Source organism: Danio rerio, chromosome 3 (genome assembly GCF_052040795.2).
Source record: "Danio rerio strain M-AB ecotype USA chromosome 3, GRCz13ab, whole genome shotgun sequence".
Classification (NCBI taxonomy): Eukaryota; Metazoa; Chordata; class Actinopteri; order Cypriniformes; family Danionidae; genus Danio; species Danio rerio.
Genome location: NC_141023.1, coordinates 18,725,001 through 18,739,534, shown reverse-complemented (window position 1 = coordinate 18,739,534; position 14,534 = coordinate 18,725,001). Strand labels below are relative to the sequence as shown.

At 36.8% G+C, this 14,534-nt stretch overlaps 2 protein-coding genes across 4 annotated transcripts in view; both read right to left on the bottom strand.

Annotated features, from left to right (window-relative positions):
* smarca4a (SWI/SNF related BAF chromatin remodeling complex subunit ATPase 4a) overlaps positions 1–6,354 on the bottom strand; it is a 36,071-nt gene extending 29,717 nt beyond the window's left edge. For 2 of the 3 annotated variants that reach the window (XR_015479597.1, XM_087242286.1), the window contains exons 1-3: positions 6,252–6,354; positions 2,910–3,189; positions 218–350 (exon numbers count right to left, since the gene is read on the bottom strand). Coding sequence is in view for 2 of the 3 variants with exons in the window: in XM_087242286.1 (XP_087098412.1) it covers positions 218–350; positions 2,910–3,131 (355 nt within the window). In the remaining variant the exon portion in view is untranslated. Of the gene's footprint in view, positions 1–217; positions 351–2,909; positions 3,190–6,251 lie in introns of those variants that run through there. The other variant, NM_181603.1, reaches the window with a different exon arrangement.
* Positions 6,355–9,109: 2,755 nt separating this feature from the next.
* The window catches only part of il12rb2l (interleukin 12 receptor, beta 2a, like), a 26,914-nt gene continuing 21,489 nt past the window's right edge, over positions 9,110–14,534 (bottom strand). Inside the window, exons 14-15 of the mRNA NM_001365786.1 lie at positions 13,795–13,870; positions 9,110–11,622 (exon numbers count right to left, since the gene is read on the bottom strand). Coding sequence (NP_001352715.1) covers positions 11,296–11,622; positions 13,795–13,870 — 403 coding nt within the window. The 3' untranslated portion in view covers positions 9,110–11,295. The remainder of the gene's footprint in view (positions 11,623–13,794; positions 13,871–14,534) is intronic.

Sequence of the window (14,534 nt, the reverse complement as noted above, 5' to 3'; positions counted from 1 at the left end):
AGGTAGAAACAAAGAACAGAAAGGTACACAGAAAGACCTACATAAAGAAAAAGCAAAAATAAAACAGTACAAAGAAGGAATGACAGAGGCAAAAATGCATAACAACAACAAAAGGATGAAAAAAAACAGACATCCCCAAAATGAAAAAGGAATAACAAACAGAATGATAAACACAGTGAAAGACAGAACGACAGATATACACTATAGAATTAAATACCTTGAGAATGTTGGTCCATAGGGCTGGGTGGGGGTCCCATACCGCTGTGCCCACCCTGCCTCATGCCCATTCCTTTCATCTGACCATAGCGCTGGTCTTCAGGAATGCCTTTCTCATGCATGCCCTCCATGGGCTTCAGAAAAACACAAAATACAGCATGACTCAAAGATGATGACCGAACAGCAGAAAGGAAAATCAACACTGAACTAACAGATCTACACTACTAAAAGAAGCCTATTCTGCTCACAAGATAATATTTGTTTGATGGAAAATATAGTGGCAGTTGTGAAATATTAATACAATTTAGTGTGACTACTTTCTTATTAAATATAACATTACACGCATTTCATCCTGATTTTCTGAATCATTAATTCACTCTTTAGTGTCACATGATCCCTCATCATATTAGAATTAGATCTGCTGCTCAGAAAACATTTAATATATATATTATTATATATATGAATTGGAGAAAAAAAACAGCGATAGGGAGATATATTTTTTAAGTTTTTGCGTTTATCTTTATTATTTTTGCATTACCTCACAAACATGTTGTTCCACAAACACTTCCTGTTTACTTCATACATGTCAACCCCCCTAAAACAAAACCAGAGATTTATTTGTTGCTCCTAACTTGTTTGATAACAGAGGTGTCATTTTAAATGAAATGTACAGAAGCTGATCTGGGATCAGATTATCATACATCCATCAGTCAGCCCTTATATATGCATTCACTGATTCAGAATTTGCGTATGATTGATGCACAGCTTTAATGGAAAGAAAGTGAAAGCAGACGTTTTTATATTAATTAACGTGCTTTCAAGATCAAACATATGGGAGAAATACGGAAAAATACTTAATGATAGGATTATAGCGGGATAGAATGATAAAATACGGGAGAATCAATCCCAGCAAAAACTGGAGGGTTGACATGTATGAAGTGAACAGAAAGTGTTTGTTAAAACAGTTTTGCAAGGAAACACAAAAACTTAAAACATATATACTTTCCTATCTCTCCATTTTTTTTTCTCCCATCCATTCCTTCCACCATCACATCCCTTCTGGGTCTCCTTACAAAACATTCATACACACCATTCAAAAGTATTATAATATGCCTTTAATTACTTTTATTAATCAAGAACACATTAAATTGTTCAGGAACAGAAGTAATATTTAATGCAAAAAGAGAAAAATGCTGTTATTTTTAACTTTCCTTTCAACAAAGAATCCTAAAAAGCTGAACCCATCACAGATTTCTTATGTGATGCAATAAGTTTTCAAAATTGATTATTGTAAGAATCCTTAAAGACCAAGTAGCAATAATAATTGATCATAATAGAACAGCACATTGTCATATTATTATAATGATTTCTGAAGGATCATGATTTAATTATATTTTAATGACATATCAGTAGTATTGGCTATATTCATGGCAAAACCTATACTAAATAAATAAAATATAACAATCGTATCAGTTTCTTAAACATACATTGAACAAAAAACACATTAAGAGTCATATACAATATTTTAGTCTAATTAAATATAAATATTGTATTAATTCAAATAAATAAACATTTCCCTTAAAATATCTCCTGAATAAAAATGTTCTCTAATATCATTTAAAAACACACATTCTACTGAAATATGTTTTAACATAAAAATATTCTTACACAAGTCATAGATAGGTTTTTCTTCCCCTTTCGATAAATACAAGTGTGTGAGTCATGAGTGTCCGATTCTGCATCTCATGTGTACAGCCTGACCATGTGTACTTTCAAAATGCTAATTATTTATTTTATTTTCAAATGGACTAACTTAATACAAATTGTTGTTCTTTCTACATTCATTCCATTCACCATTCCGTATTAATATTCAGATTTAAAGCAGGTTTAACATCAGACAAAGGTTTGTTACTTTCAACTTCAACTGTAGGGCTTCCTTAGCTGTTTTATCTCCACGTTCATTTCCAATGAATCCCTTATGACCAGATATACAGCAAAAAAAATTATATCAAAGTCTTTTTCCTTTAAAAGGTCCACATTGACATTTTCTATTATGCTAAAAATCATAGGATGATCGGTTTTCATAGATTCAAGTGCTTGTGTGCAGGATATAGAATCTGTGCAAATTAAAAACTGGCGTTACTGTTCTTTTTCTATTTGTTCCAAAGCTACAAACAGTGCACAAGCTTCAGCTGTGAATATAGAGCTTTATCCGGCAATACTTTTTTTTTTAAAACACTCTGAACCCATCACTGATGCAGCAGATACGCGTCCATCTGAGTTTGAACCATCTGCAAACACTGGTACAAAAGATGTAGATTGCATAGTGTATTTATAAATTCTTTCTGATAAACATTTGCCTTTTTTAGTACAGAGAAAGGTGCATCACTGCATTATATTAGAAGGCTTTTTAATAAACCAAGGTGGTATAGGGCATACATGTTTGAAGGATCATGTGACACTGGAGACTGAAAGAAAATGATGATGTAAATTCAGCTTTGAATCAGAGAAATGAATTACATTTTTACATTCAATTATTTAAAATACTAATAATATTTTGCAAGTTTTCTTTTTACAATATTTTTGATAAACATATCTAGCCTTAATGAGCATGAAAAGTTTTCTTTTCATTTTTTAATTACATTAAAAACCAAACTTTTTATACAAGTGCTATTGATAAAAGCCATTAATACCTTGTGCATCTGGTGCATGTTGTCCTGCGGGTAACCTGAGGGGCCCTGTGGAGGTAGAGGGTGTCCCGAAGAGGGGGGCCCAGGGCTGGGGCCCATCATGCCATGGGCAGAGCCAGGTGAGGGTCCAGGACTAGGCCCTAACATGGCCCCAGGAGACGGCCCAGGGCCTGGGGAAGGTCCCGGCCGAGGGGTCCCGCCCATGGGTGGGTCAGGAGTGGACATCTCTCAGCAGAGCCAGAAGTGAGAGGCAGAAACACAGTGTTCTGGATTCTCAGAAAGCCTGGAAAAACACATTCATTTTATTCCAGAACTTAGCCATGATTAACATTTCTTAAAATGCATAAATGAATTACATGTTTAACACAAATAGAAATATTTTGATTTACTAATGACTTACAAGAAAAAAAACTTTCTTATAAGCTCACGCTTTTCATGTATGGTGATTTAGTGTCTGCATAAAAGTGTATCCGTCATTAAGCATTGAAAGTAAATTAATGTAATTAAAAGTGGTAACTTCAATATAAGGTATAGTCAAATTTAAATAAAATACCTGAACTCTCACATTTATTTAAATGTATTAAAAAAAGATGCTGTGGTTAAATTCTTTCATTTTAAATCATTAACACTTTTCTGCTGACAAATCCTAGAGAGACGTTAGGAGGGCTTGCTGCAAAACTGCTAGCCTGACATTCATTGGTTATTATGTTTTCCAGTCAAGCTACCAAAAATGAATCCATCCTGCCTGTCGGGCTATCTTAACAGGAGAAAAAACATAGCCCATTTCAATACTTTTGCATTCTTTCATAGATTGTGTAATTATGCTGTATGTAATTTTCATGCATTGGGGTCCCACCATCAATAAATGTTTGAATTCGTATTTGCACTAATGGATTTTGTCAAAATAGCCGGTACTTTGGTACAAAGTTGATTTAAAAAAATTTAAATAAAGGTACCAGGTGACCTACCAGATTGTCGCATGATTGTTTTTCAGGGACAATTACAAAATGAAAAGAAAAAAAAAAATAATAATAAATGAAATGGTCATTTTCAAAAAAATAAAATAAAAATGTAAACGTAAATTTATAATTATATGTAGCCTATAATGAAAGCACTATAATAACTTTGTTATTTAGTAAACGTGTAAATGTATATATTTCTATTTATTTAGTAAATAATACATTTTCAATTCAGGCTACTTGAATTTAAATCAGGCTGACAAAAACTGAAGAGTGCCAGCCCGAAATGCTACCAGAAGTTTTGCAAGCCCTCAAACCAAGGTATCAAAATTTTAAATCAGCAATTAATTAATATTTTAAGGCTGCACTCTTATGCTCAGACTATTTTAAATGTCATTAACCAATTCTTGATCAGAATATGCCTGTTTAATTATTTTTATAGATATATAATAATAAAACTGCATTATACTTTGATTCTTAAAAACACTTATAGCGACCACCACCATGAAAATACAGCACTAATTTGACATCTTAAGATCTGATCTCATCCTAATGCCCTGAAAGCTCATCTGTAAAAAATTATAGCATCATAGCAGCTACAGAATGAAGCCAGTTATAGCTGCAATATAAAAGAACTTAAAATGGGCCACGAGTCTGGGTTAATTAATTTCTGCCTTAATGTGTGCCAATGAAAACATTAACCAGTTTAATGAAGGGGCTTTCTTCCAAAAATTGTATCCAGGTTGCTTATTGGATATAAAGTAACAATCATTTATATAATTTAAAGCAAGCATACAATTAGTATCACTCATAAAGCAAGAAATCATTCAAGAGCTTTTAAAAATACACTTGTCATTTCAAACATGAGGATTGGGGTCCGTTTTTTTTTTTTTTTTTTGCTTATTAGATATAAACATTAGTGTCACTTAAAATGACCTTGTCTTAACATTAAAACTGAAATATGCACACACAAAATGTTACACTTTTATATCCTAAAACAAACAAGACACGATTACAGCATGAAAACCTATCAGTTTAATATCAAAGAATCAAAATTAGGAGAGCAGCAGCAGCAGAAGAGTCTTTAATAATGCTGAATAACAGTTCTTATTGTGAATCCAAAGCTCAATGAACTGCATTTGTTTTGTATCTACCTAATAACACTGGAAATATTCAGATGTTTTGTAACGTTAGCCATAAAAAAAGTATATAAACACAGACACAAATAAATTGACTGTAAGAAATGCTCACTAGACCAAAGGATGTGACAAGTAGGCTACATACATACAAGACAATGCCAAATTACCAGACAGCTGTTTTCTAACCAAGTGTCACAAACATATGCAATATTTAATTTACTCCAAATCTGAAAGTAAACTGACTTCTATTTAAAACAAAATCAAGTAAATAAAGTCATCACTGCTTAAAAAACCTCAAAAGCCGGTTAATGACCCTTTCAATAAGTTTAATTCGAGTAAATATGATGTTTGCAAAAATCACCAAATATACAAAAACAAATATTCAAAAATAAAGTGTACAAATTTGTAAAACAACACCAAAAAAAAGTTTAAATGAGCAGTAAGAAGCGAAAACGACACATTTTAATTCTTCCTCAAGGCTAACGTGAATTAGCAGCAAGCTAACACCAACAGCTAAACATTAGCGAACAGTAACCTATTAACTTCATTAGTGTTTCTTCTCTGCATTATCAAGACATATAACAGAAGCAAGTCGTGAAATGTAAACGTAAATGGGGTAATGCAAAATTTATCCTTGTGTTTTTTTTAAAGACGTGACCCAGCTAACGTTAGGAAGCAAGAATACAACTCAGCTCCATTAAAACCAAAGACATAACGTTGAAACAAAACGACTTGACGACGGAAAATATTTCGGATATGTTTTTATGAAACAGTGTATGGTTGCTGGACAGTTTACCCTTCATTTAATCCAATTAAAAACGATTTAAAAACTATAAATAAACCCGAATAGGAAAGACAAAGAAAAGCAAAGGAACTGGGTTGTGTGTATGTGTGATTACAGTCGGCCATGCTGTGCTTCCCCATATCCGTGTGTGCTTTCAAACCGAAATAATTCTACTTTAAAAATCACGAGTACAGAGGTGTATATACGGCGAGCATCTTTCTTTAAATGATTGATCCAACCCGCCTTCCGTACGCTTGACCCCGCTCGAGTTGCATCCCAAAACTTCTTCATTCATTCAGCCTCTGCGGTGGCTCTGTAATGTCGGACCGACTCGAGCACCGCGAACCGGCGAAAAAAACAACTTGTTCGCGTTCGATAAATGTTACGGACGATCTCCGTTTAAAAGTCCGCAGTGACGTCATGTGATTTACAAACATTGTGCCGTGTTTAGAGCGTGACTTACAGTGTATATCGGCGCCGGTCTCTTCCCCGTTCTCTTCGGCAAATCTAGAAACAAAGGGCAGCTTCAGCGAGTTCCTTTTCCCTCTCACTTCCCCCTCCCGTCTGCTCTGATTGTATCTGTAGAGCCGCCTGTTCGCCTTGGTCTGCGACTCGCGAGCGCCCCCTACATCAGCGACCTCAATGGGGGATGGGTGCTGCAAAAACCTAGATACATGTAGATTTTTGTCAAAATTAGAAAATTATTCGTTTCGCATCACCACCTCAGCCAGGTAAACAATTTGACCAATAATTAAACAGGCAGGAGTCAATTCTTTGTTGTCTTCAAACAGTTCCTGTGTGCAGAGCTAGTTTCTTACGTCAGATTCCAATTTTATGTCATACACAGTCATGCACTGTATGATATGCAGATATGTTTTCACATATCCAATGATACACATATCCAAAGCCTTTTTGTTTGTTTATTTTTTAGCTTGCTTGTTGTAGGCTGTGAAATAAATAAATATTTAGCATAGTGATTTTGAACTGTACTGCAGACCTGTCTGGACCTACAATAGCATTTATGAAAATAATACAGCTATACTACAACTATTTTCAATGAAAAGGCGCTAAGCTCTGCCTGAAAAGTCACTAAATTACGTCATACGTGACGTAATCAATTTGCATATTACTGACATCATCCGCTTGTTAAGTGGTGACGTGTTTGTGATGTATGTAATACTGTTTCCGGGTTGAAGCCGCCATTCATTTGAGTGGAGAAATCATTCGTTTATGATCACGTTTTATTCCTATCACACATTAAAGTTAATTTTACATAAAGTCATAGTGTACACAACAATCTCCGGGCCTGCTGCATAACAAATACCAAAACTTTTACAATTTATAAAAAATGTATCACTTTCTGGCCATTGGATATTAGGCATGGACATGTATACTGCGATCGTGATTTTCGAAAGCATTAAATCACTTTGTAAACGTTTATTATTACCATTTTATGAGTCTCCCCATTCAGTTTAATAGAGCGCTTGGACCCGGAGGCCGCTTCGCGTGACGTCACACTTAACAAGCGGATTACGTCTAACCGTTTCTATTTGTTTAACCAAAGTCTCTCTTAGTAATTTCACTCTGCGGCCATATTTGAAATGCCTCAGGGGAAACATCAAATTCTCCAAAACTGTTTGCCAAGCTTATGATTACATTACATATTTGGAACCACCAATAAAATGAAACAACAAACGTCTCATAAGTTTGATTTCTAAATGTTGAATCAAACAAAATCAACATTTATTCTGGTTGCCCGAGCTAATGCGCACTCGAAAGGAACGAGATCACGGCACCAACCTCACTTATAGCCATTCTACAGATTATCATCCTCCTCTGAATAATGATCGTTTGAGCGATCTGCTGTTCTGAAGTAATCTACAACTTGGTTTTGATGGTGAATGTTCTTCAGAAATGAAAGTGACTCTTTGTTTACAAGTTTGTGGGTGTTGGGTAGTTGCTGCTGTCATGTTATGTGCGTTTGACAGGATGGACAGTTCCTTGTGTTCATTTCATACAATTACAAAACCAAATTACTGATGTTTTCAAGTGCACTTGGTGTATTTAAAAAAACAGATTTCAAGCTTTATGCCGATATATGTCTTATGTCTGTGAAGCAAATATTCGCTGAGATTCCAGTGCGTTTGTTGACCACCAAACTGCCGTTAAAGCACACGTCTGGTCCGAGCTTCCCCCCAGAGAAACATCAGTCTATAGCAATCGATGATTGGCTCCTGTACTAGTAGGCTGGGCTTCATTCGCCATATTAACTGTTACATTTTTCCCATTCAAAACTTTACGAGTGACATGTCTTGTGTATCCTATTGTTTTTGGTTTAACAGCCTATGGCTAATAAAGGGGTATTTATATTTGCACCACGCTTTATGTAGGCATGTCAACTGCCACTAAAACATCAGTGAATGCGAACAAGAAAAGATTAAACAGTCAAATAAAATTGTTAAATTTAAAACAAAGGAAAAGCAGATTGGTTTGACTGTACAAGAGAAACACCTCAAACTCGCGGTGCTAAATTATTTGCGGTCAGTCAGACGGACATGTAAGAGTCTATAAAAATCACCAGTAACCTGTCGACCTTCTTGTTTCTCCCCAGGATTCTCCCGTATTTTACAGTTATCCCGCTATCATACGCAAGCATATTTTCCCACATTTCTCCTATGTTTTCAATCTTTCTATGAAGGGTGACAATAAACATTAAAGATCCGATCCTCCCTATACACAACCCATACCGCAGAACCATCAGGGGACACCCCTTGCTCTTAAATGAGTCTGTTCTGTGCTTTTGTTTTATTTAGGCATGAAAACATTTTGAATTAAATATAAAAACGAAGAGATTCCCTTCCTTTTCATTACAGACACCGCTGCCCCTCGTTTACAATTCTCAAAAAGTCACATGTCACACGTCCGTACACACGATTTGAGGCAGAGCGAAAGTCTAGGTTTTGGATTTGTGTTTAAACAGTTATATACACATGATTAAAAATAATAATAACATCCAAGCATGTCGCTAAATATAGTGACAAAGTCACAAAGTTGTGAAAACTGTATGCCTCGAAAGAACCATTCTTTTACCAGGCTGGCTATAGACCTGTATAAGCCTGTCAAAATGAAAGCCTGTTTTGCTTTAGAATAAAAATTACTAAATCAAAAATATTAGTAATTGGTCTTGTTATTCTTTTCTTCGAAGCACGAAAAAAGCATGCTTTTACAGACTGCACTCCATTACTACCCGATTAATTTATAAACACTGCAAAACTATTGAGAAATTCCCTTCACAATAAATGGACAAAAAAAAAAACATAATTACATATGTAAACATTTTATTATGTACAAAAAAACTTTTATTTTTTACATTCAAAACTGTATCTACCAGTGGTAAAAAAAATACATTTACAATAAAAAAAATAATAACATTTGTGCAATGTTTTAAATCTTAAATTATATTAGGGATACTCTTTTCCAGGTTTTAATGTGCAGAGGCAAAGCTGAAATCTAGGTTAAAATCCCTCAAAAGTCTGAAAAAAATACTCTGGCCTGCCCAATACTGGTTCGACCAATGGCATGAGTTTCATTCATTCATTTTCCTTCAGCCTAGTCCCTTATTTATCAGTGGTTACCACAGCAAAATGAACTGCCAACTATTCAGGCATAGTTTACCTAGCGGATGCCCCTCCAGCTGCAACAAATTGCTGGAAAACACTCATACACTCTCACATTGCAGGACTGTGAAGGAAACTGGAGCACCAGGAGGAAACCCATGTGAACATGGGGAGAACATGCAAACTCCACACAGAAATGCCAACTGACCCAGCCGGGACTCAAACCAGTGTCCTTTTTGCTGTGAGGCGACATTGCTAACCACTGATCCATCATACTAGGCATGAGTTTCAGCCATGTTTTTGGCAACCAATGGCAAAAAAGGAGAGTACGCTGGAAACCTGTTGGAAAACAGTCCTTATTGCACAAAAGCAAAAATGACACGCCAGCTTTACATGTTACTGCTTGTCTGAAAGACTGTAAAGCTAAAAATCTGTGCATAGTCTCAAAAACACGTTTGGCAAATCCTAAATAATGCACCACTTAAAGGGACAGTTCACCCAAAAATGTTTTTAAAATTCGGCCATCATTCATACACCCTACAGTTGTTCATTAGAGTTTCTGTTAACCACAAAAGAAGGTATTTTGAAGAATGTTGGAAACCAGTAGCCAGTATGGAAGTCAATAGCTAACAATTTCAAACTTCTTTAAAAGTCTTCTTTTGTGTCCAACATAAAAAAAGCTTTTAAGGGGTGGTCCAGAGTAGAGATCTGCGCGGGACTAAATTTTGAATCCCGCTCCCGCCCGCCAGGTTTTAGCCTGAACCCGACCGCGCCCGCTTATATTAAGAATTTATTGTCCCGCTGCCCGACCCGCCCCGTTTTCTGGCCGCCACGCCCGATCCCGCTAAAGAGCGGGGGAGAACAAAACCGAAAATCCCCCAGCTATACAGTCCTGTCTGTATAGTGTTATACTGTCTGTATAAACACACACAGCACCAAGCACACACACACAGACAAATCTCTCTCTCTCATACGCGCGCACTAACACACACACAAGCAGACACACAGGCGTTTGCTGTTATATCAACTCAAAGGCTTGTAATACCATGTATCAAGTACCAATGTAATACCAAAAGTTTTTAGATAAAAGTATATAAATACTGAGTCGCGCCAGCTCCGGGCCGCAGCGCACATTACTCTCGGGCCGAATCCAGTGCGGATGCGGCAGCATCGGCTCCCTTACGGCCGCCGCATCTGGCCGATTGATTCGGGCCGGAATCGGGCAGTGAGTCCACAAGCATCCGGAGTCTGGCAGCCAGAGCCGGGCTGAGTGGTAAGTCCGGCAGGCGAGAATCTAGCCGGAACTGGCCCGGGTGTATTTTGCTATCTGGGAAAGCTCTCTCTCTCTCTCATTCGCGCGCGCACTAACATATACACACACAAGCACCAAGAGCACACACACGCAAAGCTCTCTCTTTCTCTCTCTCTCTCTCTCTCTCTCTCATAGCAATATCCGCGATATTGCTAGACAGCCCGCTCCCGTCCCAAATTAAACCCGTTACCGACCGCTCCCGCGATTTATTCGGAAATGCAGACCTCTAGTCCAGAGTGTATTTTTTTGAGGCTTGGTGGCTAAGGCAATGTGTGTTCATACATTTATTTGTAGAAAATCTGATTATTTTTTTTATATCTTAGATTATATACAGCTGCACAGCTAATATGAAAACGACTATCATATTTCCTAGTTCCTCCGAAAGGCCCGCCTTCAGGAGGCTCTGATTGGTCAGCTAACATAACGTGTCTATTATATTATTATTGTCTATCTTCTGTTGCGTTCAAGATCTCAAACAGGTTTGGACATTTTCAAAACAGAATTTTCAATTTTGTGAGAACTGTCCCTATAAGACACCACAGTACAGAGCAGATCCCCTGAGGTATTAGATATCAGAGTTAAATGACCTCAATAGACGGCATGAAATGTCTTTCATAGTCCGAGACAGAATTCCCCCACTCTTCATCAAACACACCACCCTCCTCTTCGTCTTCGTCAGTATCCACCATCTCACTGTAGTCAGGGTTCGTGTTTCCTTTGTTTGATTCCTCAGGGCCTTTCAACCACTTTTCTCCACCTTCAGTCGTTCTGTCCAGTTGATTGTCATTCTCCGGTTCAGTCTCTAAAGGAGGGGACGGGACACTGAGATGCTGGTTCTCCATGATCTCCAGCTCTGAGATCTTCAGATTGATTTCTGACGAAGAACGGAGCAGTGGCCACACATACTGGAAACAATACAAATAAATACAGTTAGGTCCATAAATATTTGGTCATCGACACAGTTCAAACATTTTTTGCTCTATACACCAATACAATGAATTTGAAATGAAACGAACAAGATGTGCATTAGCTGCAGACTGTACGCTTTAATTTGAGGGTGTTTACATCCAAATCAGGTGAACGCTGTAAGAATTACAACAGTTTGCATACGTTTGCCTCCCACTTGTTAATGGTCCAAAAGTAATTGGACAGAATAATAATCCTACATCAAAGTTTCACTTTTTAATACTTGGTTGCAAATCCTTTGCAGTCAATTACAGCCTGTAGTCTGGAACGCATAGACCTCACCAGACGCCAAGTTTCATTGCTGGTGATGCTCTGCCAGGCCTCTACTGCAACGGTCTTCAGTTCCTGCTTGTTCTTGGGGCACTTTCCCTTCAGTTTCGTCTTCAGCAAGTGAAATGCATGCTCAATCGGATTCAGAACAGGTGATTGACATGACCATTTCATAACATTCAACTTCTTTCCCTTCAAAAACTCTTTGGTTGCTTTTGCAGTATGCTTTGGGTCATTCTTCATCTTGCACCGTCCAATGATTTCTGAAGTATTTGGCTTAATACGAGCAAAAAATATTGCCTGAAACACCAAAATTATCCTGCTGCTTTTGTCAGCAGTCACATCAATGACAAATACATGGGAACCAGTTACATTGACAGCCATACATGGCAGCCACGCCATGTCACTATTACCACGATTCTTCACAGTTTAGGATCATGAGCAGTTCCTTTCCTTCTCCATCCTCTTCTCTTACCATCACTCTGGTACACGTTGATCTTGATCTGTCCATAGGATGTTGTTCCAGCACTGTGAAGACTTTTTTAGAACTCTAATCTGGCCTTCCTCTTTTTGAGGCTTACCAACGGTTTACATGTTGTGGTGAACCCTCAGTATTCACTCTGGTGTAGTCTTATCTTGATTGTTGACCCTGACACACATACACCTATCTCCTGGAGAGTGTTCTTGATCTAACAAACTATTGTGAAGGGTGTTTTCTTAATCAGGGAAAGAATTCTTTGGTCATCCAACACAGTTGTTTTCTGTAGTCTTCCGGGTCTTTTGATGTTGCTGAACTCACGAAGAATGAAGAATGTTCTAAACAGTTGTTTAGGCTACGGCTAATGTTTTTGCTATCTCTCAGATGGGTTTGTTTTGTTTTTTCAGCCTAATGATGGCTTGCTTGACTGATAGCGACAGCTCTTTGGGTCTCATCTTGAGAGTTGACAGTAACAGATTCCAATTGCAAACAGCACACTTGAAATCAACTCTGGACCTTTTATCTGCTCATTGTAATTGGGATAATGATGAAACAACACACACCTGGCTATGGAACAGCTTGGAAGCCAATTGTCCAATTTTTTCCAACTTTTGGACCCTTAACAAGTGGGAGGCACATATGCAAACAGTTGTAATTCCCACAGCGTTCACCTGATTTGGATGTAAATATCCTCAAATTAAAGCGTACAGTCTGCAGTTAAAGCATTTGTTTAATGGCAAATATATTGTGTTGGTGTATCGAGTCAAAAATGTTAGAATTGTGTCGATGCCCAAATATTTATAGACCGAAATGTATGTTACCATTTAAAGTGTTTAAATAGGTCATCATTTACATATGTTACCAATAAAATATTTTATAATGTGACAGTATCTATGTTTACATACAGCTATTTTATACACATTTAGGAATAATAGGAAAAAAGCCTAATGGAAATGCCAATATGCATATATACATAAATATTAAATATGTGCAAAAAAAAAAAAAAAACTTTTGCGCACAATTAAATAAGATAATTTTATACCCAATAAGAAAGAAAATGTGACTAAACAACCATGAAAAAAAGAATTCCCAGCTAGCCCATTAAAAGAAAAGTCATGTGACTGAAGAGAAAAGGTCCAGTATCTTCTCCTGCAGCAGCAAATTCCTTTTTTTGTTTAATATTTGCCACCATTTTATCAGGAAGTGACGATTTTGTTGTTTTTGACTTTGTTTTTGAAAGGAAACGGTGCTGTATTCACGAATGTTTTATGTGACATTCCAGTTTTGCAAAGTCTAATTTGCATCTTTGGATGGAATCACAGCTAATCTCTTTCATTTATAACACAAAAAAGTAGATTCTCACCTGTAAGTTCATGTGTTTAAATGATTTGCTGTTTATTGGATCTGGAATCTTCTCAAAACAGTGACAGTAAGATAACCTGCGGGTAAACAGCAGAAATAAATTTACCATGATGTGTCTAATTTAATAGGTAAAATCATGGATTGCTTGCAGCTCTTTTTATTCATTTATTCATTCATTTTCATTTAGCTCAGTTCCTTTATTAATCTGGGGGCGCCACAGCGGAATGAACCACCAACTTATCCAGCATATGTTTTTACCCTTCCAGCTGTAACCCATTACTGGGAAATACCCATACACTCTTGCATTCACACTCATGACACTACGACCAATTTAGCTTACCCAATTCACCTGTACCACATGTCTTTGGACTGTGGGGGAAACCGGAGCACCCAGAGGAAAGATTTTAGATTTTTGATTTTGTTTTTTAGTTTGGTAAACGCATGATAAAGATGATAAATTTGGGTTTACAATGCCAGTGAAGTGAAATGCTGAACAGCAGAAAAATGTGAAGGAAATCATATATGATTTATGATTTTAATATATAATTTGAAAAGTGATTAGAATATTTTTCCTGGGATGCAATTAAACAAGACATAATAACATTTTTAACACTACAATTTACCGTTATTGATTGGTTATAATCACATATTTCCTTCAGCTTAGTCCCTTATTCTGATTAATTATAATTAAAGAGATAGTCAATCAATCGACTTGTCCAGGTTGAGTTTCTTTCTTCTGTT